Source organism: Orbicella franksi, chromosome 11, assembly GCF_964199315.1.
Source record: "Orbicella franksi chromosome 11, jaOrbFran1.1, whole genome shotgun sequence".
Lineage (NCBI taxonomy): Eukaryota > Metazoa > Cnidaria > Anthozoa > Scleractinia > Merulinidae > Orbicella > Orbicella franksi.
The window spans coordinates 12,096,135-12,121,287 of NC_138155.1; the positions used below are offsets into that span (position 1 = coordinate 12,096,135).

General features: G+C 39.5%; 4 protein-coding genes across 4 annotated transcripts in view; 1 reads left to right on the forward strand and 3 right to left on the reverse strand.

Annotated features, from left to right (window-relative positions):
- Positions 1-915: 915 nt before the first annotated feature.
- LOC145460357 (protein deacetylase HDAC6-like) lies at positions 916-6,878 on the reverse strand. Its single transcript, XM_081445142.1, has 4 exons — positions 6,734-6,878; positions 4,528-4,741; positions 3,638-3,712; positions 916-1,848 (listed from the first exon to the last, which is right to left on the reverse strand). The coding sequence occupies exons 1-3, from the start codon at positions 6,806-6,808 to the stop codon at positions 3,648-3,650; spliced, it is 354 nt and encodes a 117-aa protein (XP_081301268.1). The 5' UTR covers positions 6,809-6,878; the 3' UTR covers positions 916-1,848; positions 3,638-3,647.
- Positions 6,879-6,902: 24 nt separating this feature from the next.
- LOC145460295 (DNA-(apurinic or apyrimidinic site) endonuclease 2-like) lies at positions 6,903-13,965 on the forward strand. Its single transcript, XM_081445051.1, has 5 exons — positions 6,903-7,372; positions 8,853-8,936; positions 9,791-10,103; positions 11,408-11,477; positions 12,359-13,965. The coding sequence occupies exons 1-5, from the start codon at positions 7,252-7,254 to the stop codon at positions 13,391-13,393; spliced, it is 1,623 nt and encodes a 540-aa protein (XP_081301177.1). The 5' UTR covers positions 6,903-7,251; the 3' UTR covers positions 13,394-13,965.
- Positions 13,966-14,055: 90 nt separating this feature from the next.
- LOC145460356 (C-type lectin lectoxin-Phi1-like) lies at positions 14,056-15,970 on the reverse strand. Its single transcript, XM_081445141.1, has 2 exons — positions 15,907-15,970; positions 14,056-15,211 (listed from the first exon to the last, which is right to left on the reverse strand). The coding sequence occupies exons 1-2, from the start codon at positions 15,968-15,970 to the stop codon at positions 14,778-14,780; spliced, it is 498 nt and encodes a 165-aa protein (XP_081301267.1). The 3' UTR covers positions 14,056-14,777.
- Positions 15,971-18,500: 2,530 nt separating this feature from the next.
- LOC145460545 (protocadherin Fat 4-like) overlaps positions 18,501-25,153 on the reverse strand; it is a 31,493-nt gene continuing 24,840 nt past the window's right edge. Inside the window, exons 29-35 of the mRNA XM_081445385.1 lie at positions 24,443-24,735; positions 22,985-23,250; positions 22,288-22,424; positions 21,853-21,873; positions 21,272-21,371; positions 20,463-20,697; positions 18,501-19,705 (exon numbers count right to left, since the gene is read on the reverse strand). Of these exons, the coding sequence (XP_081301511.1) occupies positions 19,358-19,705; positions 20,463-20,697; positions 21,272-21,371; positions 21,853-21,873; positions 22,288-22,424; positions 22,985-23,250; positions 24,443-24,735 (1,400 nt within the window). The 3' untranslated portion in view covers positions 18,501-19,357. The remainder of the gene's footprint in view (positions 19,706-20,462; positions 20,698-21,271; positions 21,372-21,852; positions 21,874-22,287; positions 22,425-22,984; positions 23,251-24,442; positions 24,736-25,153) is intronic.

The following is a 25,153-nucleotide window of genomic DNA, read 5'->3' on the forward strand; positions in this document are numbered from 1 at the left end:
CTTAGTTATCTGAGAACCCAGTTGAAGGCGTTTGTGGGCGGAGTTTCTTTACGAAGCAGAAAATGTTTCTTAGCGCTGTTTTCTCGAATAAATTTTTTCACTTGAAGCAGACACTTTAAAGAGTTATAACTCAAAGGGAATTTGTTCAATTGCTCTTAAATTTGGACAGTGGCTAGTTTAACATATAAACTACAAAAGCGTGTCTGGGAATTGTTAATTTCGAAATACTTTTTCTTCGAGAGCGATTTTTGTACGATCACTCCACATTTTTTTAATCCTATTTCGAAAATGTTCTGTAACTTTTTACTGCAATTGAATGTGCCAAAACGCAGACACGTTTTTTAAGCGCTTTGGGCCCTGAAACCGAGGAAAAAATTAAATTGGCGAAAAACGAAATTCGCTTTGACTTGTAGCTTTCGAAAGGTGATTCGGGCGCTCGCATTTAGTGGTCGTGAAAAATTCGACAATTCATTTTCTTTCAAAATTCTTGGCATAGTTTGATAGCCAGCCCCATAAGCTTTAATTTGATATAGGGGTTTAGGTATCTACAGCTTAAACTGCACGCGCTACATCGCTTGCGCGCGAGACACCCCTGAAGGTATACTGTAACCTTAAAACAGAATACGCGCCATTACCAGCGGCTGTTCAGGAAAGGAGCCCGCGCTAGCAGACTAGACTCGAGAGACCGGTGGAAAATCAAGCCTAAAAACGGAAATAAGAGCGTTTTGTATTATTATTCCTTCGAGTGCACCTTACAAGATACTTTGACAGCTAAAAAATAATGGTGTTTCGTCATGAACACACTAAGCGAGACAAGTATCCTTTATTTTATACTCCTAATCGAGACCACGAGCATCCCCGACCTGTTGATATGCGAATTCCACGGAGGGGGGGGGGGGGGGCGGGGGGGGGAGGGAAAGGGTGAATTTATTTCCTAATCTGTATTTTATAACTTTCAATTTCTCAAATTTCAAGTTTAGGCCTACGATCAGGCGTTCTTTCTTTCCACCATCGCGAAAACAAGAGAACGCCTCGCCCTGATCAATAACTGGTGATTTGTGGGTACGTGGTGGTAAGCTCCCGCCTCAGAAGTTCCCCCAGAGGGAACAAAACTCCACGAAATCAGTAAACTGGATGGGCATTGTCAGTTTCAGTTAAAGCCCGGGGATGGGGGGGTACTCCCTTATATGGGCTATATAGGTATGTGCGGCCCCAAAGGGTAGGGTTTTTCAGCCGTTTTGGTCACAAACAGGGTATCGATTTTGGCGATTTTGGTCAGAAAAAGGGTATAGTTTTTGCACTCTGGTCTTGAAGTAAGTAAATGTATGCTCTGTAGAAGAAGCTACTTTTTCAGCATTATTGATAAGAAGACTTGATCATCAAAAGTTCTTCATAAATTATGTTTAGAGCAAGTGTGCCAGCTGCAAAAGCCATAAATAGGGTACCAAACGTTTGGACAAGTCATAAATACGGTAGGGAAAATTGCAGATTTTGGTCATTTACATGGTAAGGGTTTTGGGAAGTGGGCCACATACCCCCCACCAGATTTTTCTGGGAGTTCCCACCCCAGGAGTTAAAGCCACAATCAGTCTCTTTGGACACTAATCAAAAGTTTCCAAAACTGTTTATTTCAAATTTGCTTATTCCATGACAGCTTACAACTGTATTATATAGCTTATTTCACACCAATAAAACTTAAATAGGTTATTTCATAAACTATGCTCTTGTGAAATTGGATTTTGATCCTTTTGTCAATCAAAACAAACATATTATGACACACTCAGCTTTACTGGAGTATTTTATGGAGCCTGAACCAGCAGATGTCTCTCTGTGTACTTGATTTAATACCTATGCAAAAGATAACTATTGTTAATGGTCTTCACTTTGATTAGCAACAACATATTTGCCACAGACATCACTTTTTGAACTTCCGTAAGTGACTTTTCCCTGAGAAAAAATAATTTTCCTGACCAAATATATACAAAACATCACATATAGTAGTGGCTTCTTAAGCCTCCCTTTACAGCTGTCCTTTACCCCTCTCCCCCCTTGAGGGGAGGGGGAAACTCTATTATATGGGCTATATAGGTATGTGCGACCCCAAAGGGTGTGCTTTTTAAGCCATTTTGGTCAGAAATCAGGTATTGATTTTAGCCATTTTAATCTCAAATAGAGTATGGTTTTTGCACTCTAGTCTTGAACTTGTTATGATGATTATAATTTCAATTACAGTCTGATTCTTTGATCTGTTGTCAACACTTGAACATAAAAATTGTTACACATATTAGGAAATTTGATCATATCACCCCTGTCCTAAAACAGCTCCACTGGTTACCTGTTTGCTACCGTATAATTTTTAAATTCTCCTACTGGTCTACAAAACTCTCAATGGAACAGCACCTTACTACATCCGTGAATTACTTAAGTACAACACCTCTCAACGGGAATCAAGATCGTCCTCTCAACACCTTTTGGCGACCCCGAAAGCTAGACTGAAAACATATGGAGAGAGAGCATTTGTTGTGGCGGCACCGAGACTATGGAACTCGATCCCACTTGAACTAAGATCCAGTAGTTCGATTGACATTTTTAAACGGCATTTAAAAACATATCTTTTTAAACAAGCTTTTTAAATCTTTTAATTTTTAGATTATTTTTTAATTTTTTTTTCCCCTCCCCTTTTTTAGCTTTTTAAATATTTTTTTAATTTAATGTAAAGCGCCATGGACAAATAGTGGATTGGCGCTATATAAATATTTTATTATTATTATTATTATTATTATTATTATTAGAGTGTAACCACAACAGTCCCTTTTTAGTCTAAACATAACATTGCACATTTATTTTTTTCCAATGGGTCTTTGTAACCAATCCTGCAAATGGTTCTTTTTAGTCTGTTTTTCTATTCTATTTTTGTTCAGTCTTGCATGGCAATGCTTTCGTGAGTTTATAAAAGAATTTTGAGAGAGAGACAGAAAAATAACTTTTACCACTTTAGGGTTGGTCTGCAAAATAATGAAAAACTGTGACTGGCAATCTTCTAGCAACTAGTAGTTTTCTGCTGTCTAAATGTTATTATCTGCACAGACTGGAACTCAAGTCCTAAAAACATTCATTGATACATGTGTATGGTATGAGCTACATGTACTAGGCAAAATTTCTACAGATTCTCAGTAGCAACACTCAATATGTAAACGTACTGTAAGTTAAAGTCTGTATACAAGCCAAGTGGCTTATCAGGCTGGAGCTTATCCCGGTAGCATGTAGCATGAAGCGACTAGGTCTGGAGTATTTCTACTCCCCCTGGATAGGATGCTAGTCCATTGCAGGGTTACCCCCAAGCATTAAGTTCCCCAGTAACCCCAACACATTTATTTATATACATGCATGATTTTATTTTATCTTGAGTTTATACACCTGGGTGGAGACTGAGGCACTGTGAGAGTAAAGTCTAAGTGTGTTGCACAAGGAATGTCCCCAGCCAGGGCTCAAACCCAGACTGCTCGATCCAGAGCTGAGTGCACTAACCATGAGGCCGCTGCACCTCCACTAATCCTCAATATAACAAACCAATTTCCCCAGTCCCAAAGGTGCTTCATTAAAACAAGGTATGCAACATGTAACTTAATTTTTATACCTTCAATTCCTCACTTGCTATCTTTGGCCAGTTCAGCAGCTTTTAGTATTGGTTGAAGCAGAGGAGATCCAATGTCTGTTAAAAAAAAAAATAATAAAAAATAAAAATAACTGCTTAGTTCTTTTCAGAAACAAAAATGATCAATCTGTACCAGTTGTAACAATATTGGAAGGACCACAACCCAGGCTAGAGTTGGTTGAACCTCGCTTCTAGCAGGTATCACCATAACACAGATACCTCTGGCAATTATTGCTCCCAAAGAAACTGCAGTTCATATAATGATAATATAGGTTGGAAAATCACTTATCTAATAGTCTGAAACCCTGGGAAAAAGTTTCAAGAAATGATCATGTAGTGTGCCACACAACCCCAATAAAAGTTTTGGGGACTTATCTCCCCACGTCCTAGGGACCCCTTTCATACTACTCAGGACTTGAAAAAAAAAACTTGAATTCCAGCTTGCCCTTGGGACAAGTAGCTCACGTTGCTCTTTAATGATTTAGTTGGCAGATGACTTGCCTGATCCCTCGCCCATTGGGCAAGTGAGAATGAAAAGTTACTGAAGGAGAATCTACTTGTCCCTGATGACCAGACGGCACTTTTTTGGAGCTCTGCTACCATGAATATCTTGTTCAACTGGCTACCTGAGAACCCTGATGATGATGATGATGACAATGATGATGATGATGAAAGCGCAATAATAGGCCAATGAAATGACTAAGTCGGATGTCTCTTGTGTTGAAATTCTGACAGTGATGTAGGGACCTCGCGAGATTTCAATGTGAAATGGTGCAAAATTCAGACAGGGGATGTCCCTAACATCCCCTTAATGAGGCCTCTATGTAACCATTAATTAAAATAAACCAACAGTCTAACAGTCTGAGACTTACATGAGTCGCAACCATAGCACCACACACTCAGATCACTGAAACTCAAAACCACCATGTGTCCTGATGCGGAGTTGTGCTCCACCATATGGCAATTGACATAACGACTGCAGAAAACAGATGAACACACGAGGCAAAGCCAATTCTCACCAACATTATCGCATGTCCCACAAGGCTTAGACAAATCAACATGAAGTGAGGCTACGTTTGTTAGTGCCTGGTGAAGGAATCAAAATATTTGATGCAAAGCACATCATTAATAAAACTGAGTCACAAATGCTGACGTCTGCCTTACATGTAACATGATAGGGGTTTATAACAAATAGCTACTCTACAGTTGAACCTCTATTAAGTGGCTACCCACGTGTATTGAGTGGCCACCCCTTATTAAGTGGCCAGTTATCAAAGCCTCAGCCAAAATTATTGTCAATGAAATACAATAACTGTAAATGAAACCCCTATTAACTGGCCACCTCTGTTAAGGTCCTTCACCATGAGAAGGAGAAGTGCCAATCTTGGTGTCATTTTCCACAAAGTTGGACTTCAGTCTCCTTGGGCACGCTTTTACTTTGACAGATGTTTCCTTCCTCTGACCAATATCTGTGTCGTTGTCAGGCATTCTAATGTGCTTTAGAGTAAATTAGTGCTGAAAATGTTCACTAGACATGAAAAAACTTCTATTTGCTCAGAAAGGCAGCAACACACTGAGTTCGCCCAGGCGCAATGCTAACTTGTGAGCCCTCAGTGCAGTGATGGAACAGAGCCCCCATTAATTGGCCACCTCTATTAAGCAGTTGCTGTCACCTGTTGATCGTCTCGATGAGGGTTTTTCTATTGCCTTTATACTCCTTGTAAATGGTCACCCTTAAATTAATACTTGTAAATTAACTTTGTTTTAGAAAAGGCGATGGCAGATAAGAGTCTGAAATAGAGGGTGGCAAGTGATAAAAACATTCAAACACATATTTATCATGATTGTCTTGAAGTGACTCCATGTTCACTAAGAAATTAACCTGATAGTGAAAAATATTCAACATACACCAACCTTTACTAGGCAGACACCTCCCATTCCCCTGGGGTGACCGCTTTAATAGGGGTTTGATTATAGACTGTTCACAGCCCTCTATTTTCTCATATTTTTATTCGATCATTGAACACGCGGATAGAATCATGAGAGAACTGGACTTCAGCGCAAAACGGAGGACTTGACTGGGTAGGGGGTGAGGACTGAGATAAATAGAAGGGCTGTAGACATCTTTGGAAAAAAGCGAATTTCCCGTTTTTCCAGAAATGATCACTTTGCTCGCAAACCCCACCCCCGACCTCTGCACGCTTTGAGCTCACTTCGCTCACTTTTTCTTTCACATGTGCAAATATAGAGGCTGTAAACAGTCTATTTGACTATAGTTGTCTAGTTACAATTGGTTACAATTGGTCATACAGGTGTAGATAGTGTACAGATGATGCCCAGAATGCCAAAAGTTAAACACATTTCTAAAGTGAAAGGTTTGCAATTTTTCTGATACAGTTGAGGATGAGGTCCCACCTCTGCCTCGCAGGTCCCTCTCTGACCCAGTTATTCAATAGTCTGACAGTGGCATAACACCATAATAAAAAAGCAAATATTAAGCATTATTAGTTTATTGTGTCACGCAGGTAAAATTCAGATTACAAGGTGAATGGAAACAGAAGCCACATTGTTCTGAAAAAAATATACATATAAATAATAAATTTGTAAATTGCAACCTGCAGTTAAACCCTCCTTGGTTGGGCCTTGACGTTTCACATGTACGTAACCAAACCACCAAATTCTGTTTCTCTTTAGTTGTCCACAAAAGCTAGAGACTCAGCTGTCGATTAAAATGAAACTTAAACTTCAATAATTCACGGGCACTAGACATCAGACACTGTTTTTCAAAATAAGCTTACAGCTTTTTCAAACACCACAGTGTTCACCGCCTTAGCTCGCAGAAACTTAGGACAAAAATTTGAGCTGGTCTTTCAACAAGCTTAAAATATATTTATTTGGAGAGATTTTGTTTCACGGAGGGTGAAATAAAATACAAACAAAGCAACAATCGCTTACACGGGCGAGGCATGACAGCTGACTTAAAAGCTTAAAAGTTATTTTTGTTCGACATTTTCAAAGGAGAGGATTCGCCATCCAAGCTTAGCTATTTTTTTCAAAACAAAAAGAAAAAAAAAATACCAAGACATGCAGGCAGTCCGTCTTAACTTCAACAGCAAAACCAGCTTCTGTGGGGACAGAGCCTCCAGCAGCCATTTTCAACCGATGTAAAAACTCTCCAACAACCTTGGAAACAAGGGTCAACAAACTGATGGCAAGAATGGCAAGAATGGCAAGGCGCCAAACGCACGGTTGGGAGACTGGGGCTAGTGGGCGTGTTGAGACCAAAAAGAAAAAGAAAAGAAAAACAGAAAAAAAAAAAAAATTGATTTCTAAACACCCAGTTAGACAAAGCGATCGCACATGCTTGGTAAAACGTACTTGCGTGATTTCAAATATGGTTTACTGGATAAGGAAAATTCTTTACCCGGAAGTACGCGGTGTAGGACAACTTCGTGCAAGTACACACCAGCGAGCTCTTGCTGTTGTTGTGTACTGCTGACAATGAGTTCGCGGGCTAATCAACATTCTTCGAGAAGCGAGCGGTGTGCTATTCCAAAGCGCGCGCGGGAGTTTCTGCCCGAAAAATTATTAAAGAAATGAAGATTTTAACCTGGAATATAAATGGGATTCGTGCTGCTGGACGTGGTAGATCGATGAAAGATATTTTGGATTCTCTTGGAGCTGATGTTATTTGCTTGCAGGAGACGAAAGTCACTCGTGAGTAGAGGATATCCCTTCATCATATCAATTTCGGTACAGGCTTTAAGCTTGAACTTTAAACTTCATTAAAATTAAGTTTCCTGTCGTCTTGAAAGTACAGTTTAGTCATGCTATGTGCTAACATATCAAACTGAGCTTATATTTTGTGATGTGGATTGGTCAACGTTGTTAAAATATCTTCCCGCCAATATTGGTTTTATATCCTCGTGGGTTCGGGTGAAGGGAGATAGGGGGAGGGGGGATAAACAATGCAGCATTGCACGCAATTCTATGCACAATAGCTAAATTGCATCATCTGTGCCTCCTGAAAAATGTTGCACCATTCGTCTAATCATAGTATTTGCTCCTAATGTTGCAGAAGAAGAATATTGTTCTACAGAATCTGAAATATTTGCATCTACATGTATTACAAATTCAATGCATTCTTCTCTTTCTTTTCATAATATTGGTGAGAGCCCACCACGTGACCTGCAAATAACTGCCTACAAATACTGGTCTGCTCATGTGTACCATCTAAATGCGTTTTGCTTCAAATAGCATTCTGCTTGCAGTCTGTATGCGTAATTGTAACTACACTGCATGTACGCTCTCTCGTGAAAAATGGCTGATCGCTTCCCTGAGCTGTTAGAGAGTGATTTTAAAATATGAAAGCAAACTTGGTGATGGAATGATGAACTCAGTTATGGCAAAATATGAGTCGTAATTTGTCAATTTCTCACAGACCACGATATTTTGCCCAACCTTGCCCAATAATTGTTAATTGTGTGTGTCCACCGTTGGCAACAAGTGCATATTGTGGTATTACACAACTATCAGTCTTTTTCTGTCATTTGGTCATCAAATCTCTAACAAGACACCATGATGAACCATGTTTTTCTTTTGAACAAAATCATTTCATCTGTTCTTTTCCAGCTCTGAATGTCTGTGAATATTTTTTTTTTTTTCATCCAATTCCAAATTGAAAAGTGTTACCGTAGATACTTGTAATAAGTACCGCACACTACAACAAAATAAAATGTTACATTGTAAAAATATTATTTGATAAATAAAAAAAAATTAATTCTTAAGAATACACCACCCTTGCTAAAGTATCATAAGCAACCTGACTGAACAACCACATGTTCATCACCTATTTGACACCGTTTAGTTCTTAAGTCTTGCCTAGAAGCAAAGGCCTATACCCTGCTTTTGGATTAAAATGAGAGTGACATTTTATTCAAAACAGTCTATTTATGAGGTTTTTTTTTATTTAGCAATCGCTCAAATCCGACTGTGATGCTTTTGCCACTCCTATAAAATGTTACACTAATCAGACAGTTACATACTACACGTATACAATTTGCAACTGGAAAGTGTATATATGTTATAGGTTTTATCTTACTCATAATAACTTGTATTGCAGACAATCTGAGGCGAGATCTTGAACGTTTTCTGTGGTTCAAAAGTGTACTTACTAGACCCTGTGTTCTGATTTCAGGTGATATGTTAGATGAAGTAACAGCTATTGTAGATGGGTACAATGCATACTTTAGTTTCTCAAAAGTGAAAACAGGGTATTCTGGTAAGAGAACATTTTTTACTTTTTAGACTAGTCTGTTAGATGCTGCTTGTTGTTCATTGTGTAAATGGCAATTACACCAGATTCCAACCTTGTACCCAGAGTCTTCATTCCCCTTGACCAGCAGTCAGGAAACAAGCAGCCCTTGAAAGATCTGATTTGAAGTTTGAAAATATCAGACTTCTGTTGGAATTGCACGTGTTTAGCTGACAAACACGTGGCTTAATTGAGGTGCTGGTGTTTCATTTCCGTCAATTTCCATTGTTTTCAGAACCAATCAAAATCTAGCCTGTAACCAAACGCTCATGAGTGTTCCTTTCATTAAGCTTGCACAGTAAGAAACTAAGACTCAAGGGACAAGATTGGACCAGGGTCCTATCACAGGCATAGCCACATTTTCACAAGGAAGTGACACTAACACAATTTACCTGTAATGGCAATGGGCCATCATGACATTTTCACTGTTATTTTAAGGTTTCAAAATGTAGGAAACCAGAAAATTATAGTGCTGAGAGGTTGACAAATACAAATTAAAGAAGCAATTCAATTGGCCAAAACAAAATGAGGATGGTTTAGGATGGAGAAAATTACAACATATAATACAAGTAATGCTCTTGAAGAATTGAGTCTATATCTTTCAAGCTGCACAAATCAGTTATACATGTAGAATCTTGGTGAGCCACTTTTCTTTATAAGCAGTCAGTATGTGTTGTGCCAAAAGGTATGTCTTTGTTGACATTTTGTCTGAAGTAAGTTATAGATTTATAATCAATTTGTGGACTGAAATAGGGTATGGTTTGTTTTATCTATGTTATTTTCATCAATTAATGAGAGATAAATTTCATTGTTGCTGACAGGGGTAGCTACATTCTGCCGCAATGAAGTGACACCCATTGCTGCAGAAGAAGGTCTCTCTGCTGTGCTCACCCCGCAGCCCTCTATTGAATGTTATGGGAATAACACAGACTTCACTCTTGAAGACTTGGAAGCTTTAGATGCAGAGGGTCGTGCCATGCTAACAGAACACAGACTCGATGATGGCAAGTCAGTTGTTATTGTTAATGTCTACTGCCCAAGAGCTGACAAAGAGAATAACGAAAGAGTAGATTTCAAAATGAATTTTTATAAACTACTACAGGAGAGAGCCGAGACCCTTGTCAAGGCAGGAAGGTATGTTTGTTATGGCTTAAATTTGTCCTTGATTTACAAAGTTATATACCAGTGTTTGATTTTAATTGTCCTTTGTTTCAGGCTACATGTATTTAGTGTACTTGCAACAAAGCAAAATTTAGTTAAAGATGATTTCCAGTCCATACTGCACACTCTTGAGAGTTTGTTTGCATTTTTTTGTTTTGTTTCATGCAAGACATCACAAAATGTAAACATTTTGCAACTACTTACATGAATTAAACTCAAAGGTTCTAAACAACCGCCATTATGAATGGGAAGCAGTCAAAGCTTTATGCTTCATTATGTCTCTTATCACTTGATGAAACAACTTCCTCGCTGTTAAATCAATGAAGCTGATGGAAAAAGAATTTGAAAGGTCTCAAAGATAAGGTATGTTGTTCGTAAGGAATAACATCTATTCACATTCCATCAAGTGAGATTTATAATGTTTATCAATAAAAACATTAGGGTGCTGAAATTATGTAGTGTCGACTGGAAATCATCTTTAAACAAGTAAACAGGGTTGAAAAAAATTGCTAACCCAAAACTAAACACCATGTTGCTCTTTCTTAATTACTACATATCGCTATGCACAACCTACAATGTATAGGTGAGTGTATAGCGAGTCATCTGAGACATGCAATAACATGAGCCACAAGATTCAGATAAATTTCCCTGTTCTTTTGGCTCTTCATAGGAGTGCTTGCAGAGCTTCAGTCACAAGGAATGTTTGTGTTCAGTTCCAGAAAATATCCATACTCCCCCCACAAAAGGGATTGGAATTTCCTGGGGGGAGGTGCATTCTCTAAGACCAAAACATTTAAAGACTGAAATGTATCAGGGAAAGGGGGTTTCTTGGATAAAATCCCTTCCGTGGGGGAGGGATGGATATTTTCAGGAACTCAGTGTTTTATTTAGTCTAATGAACTTTAAAATTAAATTAAAAACAACGAAATTGAACATTTCGGCCATTTTGACCGTGACAATTTGGTCTATTTACAATATTACACTTCACTGTACAGCTGTATTGATTTCAGTTCATATACAAGGCTTTAGAGTCCCTTTTCTCCACAGGGGCTGGTTTAACAGTCTTTGTATTGAAATGCACTTTCCAAATAAATTTTGAGTAATGTGAAGGAGACAGGTCCCAAATTGTGACAAATGAATGAAGTAGCTCATTTTTGTTATTTATTAGTATCTGTGTTGACCAAGTGTCTGACGGTGTACATGTATGTTTGGCTGAGTACAGCTCAAGTTTTGTTTTGATTTTTTGTTTGTTTGTTTGTTTCTTGCTCATCCTGTAGACATGTCATAGTTCTTGGTGACATCAACACATCACATAAAATGATCGACCATTGTGAACCTGACAAAGAGGTAAGTATATTTGTAACCGAAATGTATCTACATGTATAGCCATAACCAGTCCTTAAAAGTCTGCTTGTACCAAGTGGTCCATACCGTGAGAGCTTATCCTGGTTTCCATAACATAATAAGCATCTAGGAGTATCTGGTAGTAAATCGTTAATTGCTGGAGCTTTCACACAAATACTCATTTATTATATCACTTTGGGAGAAAATTACTAACGCGCGCGCGCTAATTTGCACTGCAGTGCAAAGTGAAAATTAACCGTAAATTGGCCTGCTCTTAGCCAATCACGATGAAGTAATTTTCCCAGTCATATAATAAAAGCAATAATAATATGATATAGAATAATATATAGAGAAGAAAGTTCTCTGTTGAAGCCGCTGTGTTAAAGACTCTCTGTTGAACAGCATGCATTGCGAGCGTTTGTTTTTGTTTTGATTCTGTCACTGAAGAAAGCGACAGAAAAAGCGGAAGGATTTGGGGCATTTGGCGGCCTCAAATTTTTGAGATTTTGAACGTGTAACTGAGACCCGAAAGCGGGATTATTGCTAGCTACTTGCGCAGACGCTCTTTGGGCTCGTCACGCAATCTTCCTCTCCGGGAGGAAGATTGCGTGACAAACGCGTAGAGAGGGTCCGTAGGAGGTTGGATGATTGTACGTTACTTTATTGTTGACCAAGCTTGTTTTGGTCAAGATGGCTGGGTATTGGCTCTTTCTTGATTTGTACGATTTATGGACCGAGACGGAGTCGAGGTCCATAATCCAGCCAGCTTGTCCTCACGCTTAATCAATAACCTATATTACTGAAAAAAAAAACCCCAAAAAAAAACAATCAGACGACTCACACGCAAGAATTCAGTTAAAGTTATGGTTTCTCCTTCACTGTAGGAGTTGTTCAATGCTAATCCTGGGCGACAGTGGTTAGATCAGTTTTTAGTGCCTGGTGAGATGTCTTCTACAAAACCAGCCGAAGAAACGAGTGAATCTGTTGACGGGCACGGAGGGATGTTTATAGATACCTTCCGTTATTTTCACCCCTCCGAGCGAGGTGCGTACACCAACTGGTGCACAGTAACCAGCGCGCGTCAAACAAACTACGGCACACGAATCGATTACATATTTGCTGACGTGGAGCTCGTTCGAAAAGAGTTCGTCGATTGCGAGATAAGAGCTGATATCGACGGCTCCGATCACTGTCCAGTTGTGGCAACTTTGAAGACATGTTTCCAAGCTGCGCCTAAAGCACCGGCACTTTGTACCAAGTATATGCCTGAGTTTGCGGGAAGACAGCAAAAACTGAAGTCATACTTTGCAAAGCACGTGCACCGACCTTCGCAAAGTCAACCCGAGGCCACTCGTAAATCACAAGAAGTAAAATCACCTTTAAAACGTAGTGCTTCTCTTGATGGCGATAAAACTAAAGCCATAAAACGCCAGAAATCTGCTGGAGCGAAAGGCAAAGCCGACAGCCAACCAAAGACGGATTTGTTTAGCTTCTTTTCAAGATCTTCAAGCTCTGTTGCGTCAGATAAGAACGTCGCAGCTGAGGTCAGTGAAACCAATAAACCAGACAATGGCGTTTCTGACATAGCATTGGCTCCTCAGGCAAATAGTGTTTCTTTGGGTGTAAATTCTGACGATTTCGTGTCTAAAAACACTACAAACCTTTCTCACAATAAAACTGTCACTGGTAGCAGCAAAGACTGCCCTGAAAAACGCAAAGGTGAGGTTGCTCTGTGGAAGAACATTCTCACCGGGCCCCGCCCACCCCCTCTCTGCAGTGGCCACAAGGAACCTTGCGTCTTAAGAACAGTTAAGATCAAAGGCCCCAATCAAGGCAGACAGTTTCATTGTTGTGCTCGACCGCAGGGACACAGTTCAAACCCACAGGCTCGTTGCAATTTTTTCAAGTGGGTAAAATAGACTTCTGCAGGTGCATTGTCGCATTCTTGTCTGTCACTTGTCAGTGCAAGAGGTGTGGGACGATCGATATCTGGCGAAGGAGCGTAGAGGGATATTTGAATATGGCCCCTTTTTATGTGGGGTCAGCTGAAGAGAACTGCACATGGTAGAGCGAGCGGATGAAGGGAGATGCTTTGGCAGTGATACAACACGAATGACATACTCATAGCCGTAACTGTTGCTATTTAATACAGTATATTGTGAATTTATACGCTAGTTTAGTAGAGGACCAAGCAACAAACCAAGTCATAGACTACGTGCTAGTTGCCTTTACATAGGACAATACCATTCACATGAAAGTGAGCTGTACACATTGAAGCCTAGTTTTGAATCAGGCGAAAGACATCTCGGTAATTGCAAGGTGGGATGTTGCGTGTATTCGTTTGTGCAGATAAAACAATTCGACGAAAACTTTTATACCGTAATTCCCAGATTTTGGATCCTCAGGTAGTTGAAAGGCTAACTAATAAACATTTTTGCATAATAAAAGTAATAATTGATAAGTGGTCATAAATAAATTAGTTATCATGATACTTCTTGGTTTTAAACGTACGATATTCGCGCCGGTTTTGTGTATAGACATTGTTTCAGGGTCCGATGATCTTACCTTGTGAAGCAGCTTGCCCGAACGACTACTCAGACAATGAAATATCAGCCGTTCAAGTTAGAATGGTGTGCCTCGAAAAAATCAACACGAGCCGCCTTAAGGACATTCGTTCTCAAAATGTTCAGATCTTTTTGAACTTCTGCTGAGGTTAGGTAATAGTCAACTCTGTCAGAAGCGCAAAGATAATGGGTTTTCACTGCTGTTTCCCTTAGGTAAGGCGTATTGAAGGCCTTGCTGTTTCGTCTGGCATGTAGAGAGCTTAAGCAAACCATGAAGACAACGGCAACGAGAAGTTGAACAATGGCTGTGCACGTGCGTCATAAATCTTTGTACATTTCTTTGGCGTTCTTTGCACAGCAACAACGGGAAAGTTCTGTGTATTTTGGAGAACGCGAACGACGACGGTTAATTTTTCGTATTTTCATTGGAAATTGAACGCTGGCGTTACATATTTAGCTTGAGCAAGTTCTGAGACCAATAGCCGCACTGAACAGATCTAGACAATTATTGCGAAATTCGAAAATATAAAATATAAATTCATCTTTTACTAGACGTTGTCCTCGGTCGTCATTTTTTAAGCTCTCTAGTTTTAAAGAAAACGACGGAACGACAGACTTTATAGTAGCATTTTAATTGTCAAGCTGCCATTTCTTTTAAGTCGTCGGTTACAATTATTTTTACTTCATTGATAAACTGTAAAAGCGCTAATTTCTCGCGACCAAATCTGACTTTCTGCGGCTATGATATGTATGAACTATGATCAGCCAAATTCTTGCAGACAATGGCGTTAGTCTTATTACAGGTGTGGTCATTCCAGTAGCCATTGACCGGGAGCTCAGCTGTGTTGTCAATATACATCTCTCCGCATGGTTCGTGCTCAAATCCATTGGGTTCACCCGGACTCCAATAGGTGAAGAATGGATGTGAGTTGTCAATCCAGGTCCAGTCGTCGGCCTCGGTATTGAAGCCCAGCCCAATCCAAACATGTTTCACTGATGGAGCTTCCTGTCTAACAAGTTGCATGACGAACTCGTTTTCCCCGATGTTGTTAATCTTCACTAGGTTCCCGCCCTGGGAAAGGCAGTACTCTTGAGCCGCGGACCAGGAGGCAGTGAATTCCTTCACCAGATAACAGTAGTCTTCAAACTGGAACCAGCTACTAGGACAGGGATCTGGAAACGAGTTGAAATGTTTGTCAGTGGGTAAAATAACATTCTGCGCTTGCTTTTCCGCTGTCCGCGCGAGGTCTGGTGAAGTCACCGCTTTTAATAGACTCCAGACTCCTCCGAGCCGAGAATCCTTAGGAACGAGGCTGATCCTGCGGAAATGGTCATTTCCAAGTTACCTTGTGCCTCTTTTTCAAAACGAGTCCTCGTGCAAACTTTTCATTGAACATGAGTTTGATTTGCATGAAAATGAACCTGTAAGGCGGAACACATTTTCATGTGAATGGTTTCGCACTAAGACTCGTTTTGACACAGAGACAAGCCAACTCGTTGCTCCGCCAAGTCGCTAATCACCGATTGCATTGCAAACTTACGCGATTTGAAGAGGGTAATACTGCATTGATTGCGACTACATTCGATAATTTACAGTGGTTTCAACTTCTTGCGTAGAATTTTGTAAACTTTCAATTCGGGGTCAACGAAAGTTGTCCTCTTTTTCTGAAAATTCCGGAAAATGATGCTCTCTTCTCCACTGCAAAAGTTCAGAAATTCAAATGGGAATTTTTGGTCGAGTGGAAAACGCCTTTAGCGATTCTCTTAACTTGATCATTGTTTTTAAAATTCCTGGGCACTAATAAAATCATCAAGAACGAGTCCATACAAACAGATCTGGGAATCATTCAAAGACGTTACTTGAATACCTGATGTGCACTCCGTGATACTTAGAGCCAAAAGACATAGTGAGAGAACTGCAAGAGTCTTCATTTTGGTTTTGGTCTGACTGTCTGCTACGCTGTGAAAATAAGCGAGAACAAATAGCTTATGTTAGAACAAAAGATTAGCAAGGTAACCTCTTGGTTAGAACTAATCGACGAGAAACCAACATATTGGTGTATTTACAAAAACGTTAAAAAAAAAAAAAAAAATTTTTAGAAGCCAGATCCTAACTACAAATGCCTCAGAGGTTAACGGCCAAACATTCTTAATTGTTTCTTCAGAGAAATTAATGTTTTGTTGAAATGTTGTCATTTTTGGGTAATTAGGTCATACTGCTTTGAAAGTTATCGGGAGCTTAAGTAACGACGATGGTGACGCCGAGGATGACGCCCAGTCAAAAATAAATTTACATTTTATCAGTGAAATTCGCAATTTTCTAGAACTATTCAGTACGCCAATGGCTCTACAAACGTGCTCAGGCTAAATATGCAATGGCAGCGTTCAATTCCAAATGGAAATACGAAACAGTCGCTGTCGTTCGCTTTTCTCTGGCTACGCAGAACTTGGTCATTTCACGTTGCTGTTTTGCAGAGGTCGGCAAAGAAATGCACAAAGATTAATAACGCACGTACACAGCTGTTGTTCTGACCATTAAACCTTTTGTTTGGTGACGTTCTCGTTGCCTTCGTCGTCGTGGTTTGCTTAAGCTCCCTAATATTGTAATTCTACAACGTCGCCATTAAATGTTTCCTTCACTCACCTGCTTGTTCTGCGCTTTCGAAGAAATTATGACCAAGGCTTATTGAATCAAAGTGTTTTAAAGCTAACTAATACAATCGTGCCGCGCAACGATTGGTTACCTTTGGGTGAATGAGTTTCTAGTCGATAATTGCACTTTGCTAAAAGGTACAGCTAATAAACAAAGCGAGAAGCGGTTTCCCAGGTAGCCGCGTGGTTTATAAGTATTGCAGAAAAGATTTTATCTTATTTCTGTTTTAAATCTGTGAAAAATACTTGCTCTATTAGTAGTGTTGCGCTTGTTAGAACAAACGCTATAACATTAAAAAAAAAAAAAAAATCCTACGATGTCATGTTTCCTCACATTTAGTTTAACAAATGAGTAACAAAATATCAGTCAATGATATCATAAAACTTTAATTACACATGATCAGATAAGCATGAGGCATAATGGTTCTAACATGGCCGCTTCGTGCGTAAGGGTTATACTGCAAGACTTTGGCGGCCTTGCTCAGGTCTGCGCGTAGAGCTTCGTTTTAACAACTAATGTTATGTCATTGAAAAGACTCGTGCGATGCCAATGTGATTGGTCACATTTAGGTCAATAACTTGCAACTGAAAACATCAAACGACGTTACCACTGATAGCATTGTATCTCTCTAATTAGGCAGGACTAATGGTTTCCCGGATGGTCGTGAATATCACAGTAGTGTTGTTTACATGTATTAAGGTCACCGTATACCGTGTCTCACGTCCAAGCGATGTAGCGCGTCCGGTTTAAACTGTAGATACCTAAACCCCTAAACGTAAACGTCCATGTTAAATTAAAGCTTATAGAGCTGGCTATCAATTCAAGCTATACAAAGAATTTGAAATAAAATGAATTGTCGAATTTTTAATCACCTTTTGAAAGCCACAAGTCGAAGCGAATTTTGTTCTTCGCTTATTTAATTTGTTCCTCAGTTTCCGGAGCCAGTGGTAAAAAAAGTTGTTTCCGATTTGCCGTGTGTAATTTCAGTCAAAAGTTACAGAACATTTTCCAAATAGGATGAAAAAATATGGAGTGACCGTAGAAAAATTGCTCTCAGAGAGAAAATTTTTGGAACTAAAAAATTCGCAGACTCGTCTTTGTTGTTTATATATCAAACTAAAATAGCTACTGTCCAAATTTGAGGGCAAACAAACAAATTCCCTTTGACTTGTAGCTTTCAAATTAAAAGGCACCCAAAAGAGGATTCGGACCCTCACATTTAGAGGTCGTGAAAAGTGGTCCTAAAAACGGAAAAAGAAATCCCAGTTAGAAGTTCCTAAAAATTGTTCTTTGTTCCCAAAATTTGATATCTAAATTCTTCCTTGTTGCGTGCTGTTAAATACCATTTTCTTATATTTTACATGTGACGATATTGATATTGTCATGGTTACGGACGTGTCTAATAGGCGCGAAGTAAGTGTAAGTGTCTCACTATAAAAGTTTTCGGGAAAATTTGAACGAGGCTTTAATCTCCCCCCGACCCACCTCCCGGCCAGAAAAAAAAAGAGGACATCAAAATTTTTAAAATGAACTTTATTGCTCGGCAAAAATTTACATATTCAGGCCAGTGGCGTGTTGTTAAAATATTTCACAATCATATTTATCACAGCCTCTGTCGATTTTGCAATGGTCGAAGCAAATTATAATACATTATCTATCGGACCGTCTCCTATTTCGAAGAATGTTGCAGAAATGGTTCAATTTTAATTATTACTAATTAAATATTACAGAGCATAATTATATACATATATTTCAATCATCAATGGAAATTGATGTTACATGTAAAGCCTTTTAAATTACCCCCCCCCCCCCCCCCAACCAAGATTACTTCGCTTCAAGGGACGGGATGGGGGGAAGACTTTATGATAAACCAATGATCAAGAGCAACTTGATCATCTTGACAAGGGATGGCAAAGGATTGAAATCTTGTTTCGTCGCCAGCCTACAATCCACGACATAAGTCCTTGGCACGCCTGGATCAGATGGCACGTAAATGCGTAAACAACATTGAATTGGGGGGAGGGGGGCGAGCTGATATATTTCCCTGACAGATACTGCAAAGGTGGGCAAGCGTGCCAAAACTTTTTTGTCTTTTGTCGGGGATTGTAGATCTTCTCTCTTGTCCTCTTTAAGAGGCGACTTTTAGAGGTTGAAGAAAGGCGCTGAAAGAAGGGAGGTGCAGCTTTATGAGGCCTTTGGGGAATTTCAGTTTAGGGTAATATCGCTGATCAGATATTTCAGCACCATGCAAACTATACCTAAACATTGTAGCTATATTCAGCAATTCCTGTCAGCCGATTGAATGAAGTTTCTCAAAAAAATCGACAAAACAACTTATATATCACATTCGTAGCAAAGCTCACTCAATTAAGACTACCAAAATCCTCAAGAAGCTTATCTGGAAATTACACTTAACTGACAATCTAAACAGGTCCGAACTACGCTCGGCTATAAAGTATGGTTGAAAATGCTGAGGTATTCTCTTCTGGCTCACTGGCTTAACGCATAACTTTTTTGTTTTCGATTTCTTAAAAATTTCTTGACGCCTGCATTTCTACTGTACCGGCCCCAGTTGTTCGAAGGCTGGACAACGCTATCCAGTGGATAGGTGTTAACAAAACAAAGCACGCTTTCAATACATTCAATTGCAAACTAATTACACTGCTTTAGACCACACTCTTATTCCAGGGATGGGTCAGGACCACATCTGGTGAATCCTCGTCAAAGTTGATCGGCGTGACTTGGAAATAGCTAACAAGCTCATCCATTGATTTGAAAGTCATGTCGTCTTCCATTGAACCAAACTGAGCAACCAAGCCGTCGCTGACCTTGTCATATCTGAAAGGCAAGTGCCTGAATGCTGGTCCCCCTTCGGGTGCCCGTACCGTCAGAAAGAACTCATTGCTGTTAGGGCCTTCGCGAACAAGGAACGTGCCTGGTTTCACCATTGAAGAAAGCATTTCCTCAGCTTCCAGTATTGTGATCTTTTCGTAGAAGTATGGCTCGTTGCATACCTGCAAAACCCAATTTGTCATTTAGTTACGAAACTTCTACGATGAATTGTGTTTAGTTATGTTTTTGTATACCTAACTATTGAACTTATGAGAGTTGTCGCTCCTTTAAAACCTTGCACGCCTTGTTTTCTTTAAGGTAAGGTATTTCTTTTCTTAAATGTTTCCCTACATAAGAACGCTACTACTTTCCTAGATTTCAAGGTAATTCTTTTGCATATCGTGAGATATATGACGTTCCATTCTGCACTGGACAAAAACAAATAGGGTGTTGGTGAGGCTAAACTTTCAAGGGTCAAAGTTGTCTTTCGGGACTAAGACAGTTTTGAGAGCTAATAATTATAAGAATGAACCAATCAGATCGCTTCCTTTCTGTCCTACATAATATTGTTTAGGTAGTCTTTTGAAACCTCTTTAGAGTTGCCTTTTGCCTCTTTGTCAAAACGAGTCTCCGTGCGAAACCATTCATTTGGAAATGCGTTCCGCCAACATGTTCATTTTCATGCAAATCAAACTCATTTTCGTATGAAGGGTTTTGCAAGAAGACTCGTTTTGAAACAGAGGCACAAGGTAACTCGGACATGACCTAATACAACATATTCAGGATCGTACTGGGAGAATATAAGTCTTCCGTTTACCTTCTGTACAGACGTCGCTGCACTCGATCCGTACTGGCAAGACTAAGGGCTGATATTCTCAGTACAGCCCTGACGATTGGTTTATAACTCAAATTTGGTCTTTGCTTGATATGATAACTCACCGTGGCTGATTTCTTGTTTTTTGGTTTACCAAGATCAACTTGAACCATGAATTGTTGTTCTTCATCGTCAGAAACATCACAATTCTCGTCATAAGCTACATTGAGGTAGTGTTTCTCTGAGCGACAGATGTCCTTGACAGACCTGTCTCTCTGGAGTATAGATTCTTCACTATCCATTCGTGTCATTACCGCTCTTTGTTGAAATGAGTGGTGGAAATTCGTAGGTTTGTTTCGCCTAGAGGGAAAACAACGCAGGTAATTGCTCTATTTTGTTGAAAATACAGTCGAACCCCTATCAAGCGGCAACCCTTGGGAAAATGGGAGGTGGCTGCTCAATAGGAGATCGTTGGGAGTTAGGATGGGGCTTGGTAGAAACTTCAATTATACATATGCAAACTTGCTTTAAGGCAACATAAAAAAGAATGAGGTGAAGGTAATAATACTCGTGTGCCTAAATTTTTTTAATCGATGATCGCTCTCTACTTCGGACTCTTATCTGTCATCGCCTTTTCCAAAACAAAGTTAATTTACACGCATCAAATTTTGGGTGGCCCTTTTATAGGATTAACGACAATAGGACAACCAAAGGTTGCCGCGGCAACTCCATTAACTCCACCAATGAGATGCAAAACTTGAAAAGAATCACGATTTGGTCACGTGCGTTTTCCCACGCTTGGCGTAGGTCACGTGCTTACACTTTGACCAGGGCCTGATGCGCGTAAACAAGTTGGAAAGCCACGAGAGCTAGAGGGGAACAGCGAGTTCAACTTCCTATGTTACCCAGGCTATTAACGTGTCATAATTCTTACCCTTTTTTGGCAACAAAAGCAGCGGCAGCCACGCAGACGATGACAACAAAGAGGCCAATCGTCAAACCTACGATTAAACCAGTCTTTGACGACGGCTTAGCTGTAAAACCACGGGAAAAATGAAAATTAGTACTAAAACCTCCAAAGTAAATATTGTCTATAGTCACTTAAGGACCTGAATTGAGGTAGTAACACACTATACTAAAATACTGGTGTAAGGCAAGTACGGGCATAGCAGAATAAATGGGAATTGCAGGAAAAATACGAGTGTTTTCTTCAATTCCCAACTTCTTCCAAGTAACTTATTGTAAGTGTTTTTGTTGTTGTTGTTGTTGTTTATGTATTTTAATAAAACACGTTATTTTAACCAAATAGGTTTGGAGAGCATGGAACATCTATCTGTACAACAGGCATGTCATATTCACTGCTGATTCACTTTTCGTCGTACAAAACCATCCTCAAACCGTTGGAAAGTTCATAGATACGCCTGGAGACAACACAGCCACGGTACAACTGATGATTGAGCTTGCCTTAACTGTTTGAATGAATATATTATTATACAAAATCAAATTAATAATTACCTGTCTGTGGTTCTGTGTAACCTGCAAAAATAACAAGAAAATACCGTTTGAGTATCAGACCATTCCAAGAAATGGTTGTCGAGGGCAAAGCTCATGGAACGAAAGAGAAACCTTAATACTTCTATAGCAATGCTTTCAACAAGCACGAGACTGCGAAGCCATGATAACTGAGCAGCGGTTTCGCGACTAATGTGACTCGTCAGTCCAGGGTAAGGGATTCCGGTCTATAGGACAACTTAGAGAACGTTTTCATCTCTCTAAGCTCGATCTTCCATCATCCGTAGCTTCTTAAACACTTGCCAAGCCAAAAGACACTTATTTCACGTGAACAAGATCCAGAGCTCTTCTGACTAAATTAGCTCGTAAATCCATATACTTTGGGGCGACACAGACCTAGTTTTTGTCTGCCTTTTTTTAAAAGCGAAAAATACTTACTGGTTGAAGCACTGTCCACTTTGAAGCCATACTGCTCTAAATCCTCGGCTTCTCCACTGTTGATCATTTCAACAACTTTACCGGCCGTCAAATCACTTCCAGATTCACTGTCTCGAGCAAATAATGTTAACTTGACCCTGTAGAGGGAACGTAACACCGCTTAGCCAGAGTTGGAGAAAACACAAAATCTCCTCAGTAAACGCCACATATCTAATAAAGTGTTATTGTGAGAATTTGACGATCTCTGTGACAATGAGCTTAGCGGCGTGAAGACCCCATAAAAAGGAGTATCGCTGATATTCCGTGTCTCTGAGACGCGGTGTAAGGATATTTTTAGAATCACTTTTCTACTTGTAAGTAGGGTTTTTCAGGCCTAAAACAACATGTTCTCAACCTGGCACAGTAAGTAATTCGTGTGCCTTTTAAGTAAACAGCTTTCTAGTCTCCTGTGTCCCCCGTCATTTACGGGGTCACGAAAAGGGTCTCCCTTTCAGCTCGAAGAAGTGTTGTGTGACGATCCAATAACTCGTTGCGTACGTTGCATTCGTCACACAATATTTGACGCTTCTACTTGAGAGAAGCGTAGAGGGTGTTTCCAATAAGAGCTCTGAAGGGAACAGAAACTCTTAAAATTCGCAGTAAAGTCTTTCTGAATAGAGAAAATTGCGATTTACTACAAAAAAGTAAAGCGACTTACTCCAGCGGCTCAAGAGGAGGTAAGGTTGTTGGTGGAATCGGCGTTTTCATGGAGTCACTTCCACCACAAGACGTTGATTTTTCAGCGTCAAACATCAAACCACAAATAAACTGTTGCGCGTTTTGCGGCTCAAATGGCTTCATTTCCGGTGGACAGAGCAACACAAAGTGAACCTTATCCTCAGTGTAACGAATAACACGGACTGTGCAGGAGCCGTAATCTGTGTTTCTAACGTTAGTTCTTCGTATTCTCCTGCCAGAGACACTCTGAGAGAAAAAAAGTTGTAATACTTATGAGTAATTAATAATAAAATAATTGTAATAATTATGAATAATTAATAACAGAATAATTGTTGATAATCAGTAATAGAATAATTATAATAGAACTCCAATTAACAATTAGATTATTCGCTCTCGATTTCTCTGAGGTGATAGTTGATGAGGCCGACGATAGTTGATTCGGCCCTCGGCCTCATCAACTATCACCTCATAGAAATCGAGAGCGAATAATCTAATTGTTCTAGTAGAATTCTAACTGAATTTCCTTCAAACAGCGATTTCAATTATTTCTGGTCTTAGTATTAAACTTCAAGCTTTAGAGAATTCGCGCGGACTAAATTAATTGTCAATTTGACATTTAAAGTTGTGTACGCGCGCTTATCAGTTTCTTTCAAACATTTCGAACTTTTTTAATTCAAGAAACCGTAAATGCTCATCTTCTAGTCTTCTCAGGAATTTTGTTTATTCATTTTTTTGTAAATGTTCTTTCAAAACTACGGAGAAACGAGGAAACGTTACAATTTTGTCGACCAAACCAGGCCATGCCTACTAATGGCTGATAGTGTTCAATGGCTCAGCCAATCAGATTACAGCATTTGCATTAGTATACTAATAGAATTCTACTACTTAGAAATAGAAGATATTTCAAAAACGAAATATCCAGTGGAAAGGCGAGTCATCTACAACTTTATCTACCACTGCTTGTTTTGCGAATTAATTTTCTAAAACTCAGGAAATTGGGAAATGCAAGAGAAGTGTTGCCGACAGAAAGGTTCTCTGTTTACTTTTATAGATGACAAAACAATCGCTACCGCGTTATTATAACAACCATTTTTTTACCGTTTTGTAGAAAGAACTGAAAGTAGCTGGCAGAAAAAAGCTTTCGCTTCAATATAATGCAAAACAGTACTATTCCGAACATAGTCTGCACATCGGAGTGAAATTTCGCTGTAACTTCTCTGTAACTTCAATGCAATTTTCTTGCAATTTCACTGTAACTTCACGTGATTTCGGTGTAATTTCAGTTTGATTTCACGCAATTTCACTTTAATTTCGCGTAGTGTCACTCCAGTCTCATCGTAATTTCACCGTGATTTAACGTAATTTTACTGTAATTTCACTGTGATTTAACGTAATTTTACCGTAATTTCACTTTGATTTCAGTGAAAGTGTATCTTACCGAATTGGCGTTGTTTGGAGCAGACTTGACCAAATTCTCTATTTCCGTCTCCAGATCAAACACACTGCTACGCTTGTCTCCACCCAACACCATGGCAATCTCAAGTTTCTTGTCTACGCACTGATATCCGTTAGGCGATCTCTCAGACAGAGCACAGATTTCAGAGCTTTTGCATGTGCTGTTGTCACACGCTGTTTTCTCTAGTTCACATTTCTTCCCTGTCTTGGAGGATATGCAGTTACATTTGTACGAACCAGCTGTGTTGCTACAAGAACCATTGTAAAAGCAAGGATCTGCCAAAAAAAATGCACAAAGATTAATTCACACAATTGTTTTGATGGTGTACATTCTCTATTTGTACGAACGTCTAGGTTTTGGAATGAAGCTGAACTTTCTTAAGTTTTATTGCCAATTTTAACCCGCTAAGATGTTCTTGCCATTTTCAATCGTTCTTAACTTTTTACTAGCTTCGTTACAACTTCCCATAGTTATGGAATGGAAAAATGCAAACAACCATGCGAACGAAAATTTCCTAAAATTAACCATAAGACTAATGGATACACTCGGCTACTACCTCATGTGCCGCTTTTTTGTTCTTACCACATTTTGACGTCATCTGTGATCTATTGCTGAACAGACACACGACAACATGGAATCTATTTCTTGATTAGTTACGGACTGCAAGCAACTCATGATAAAGTTTCACAATTT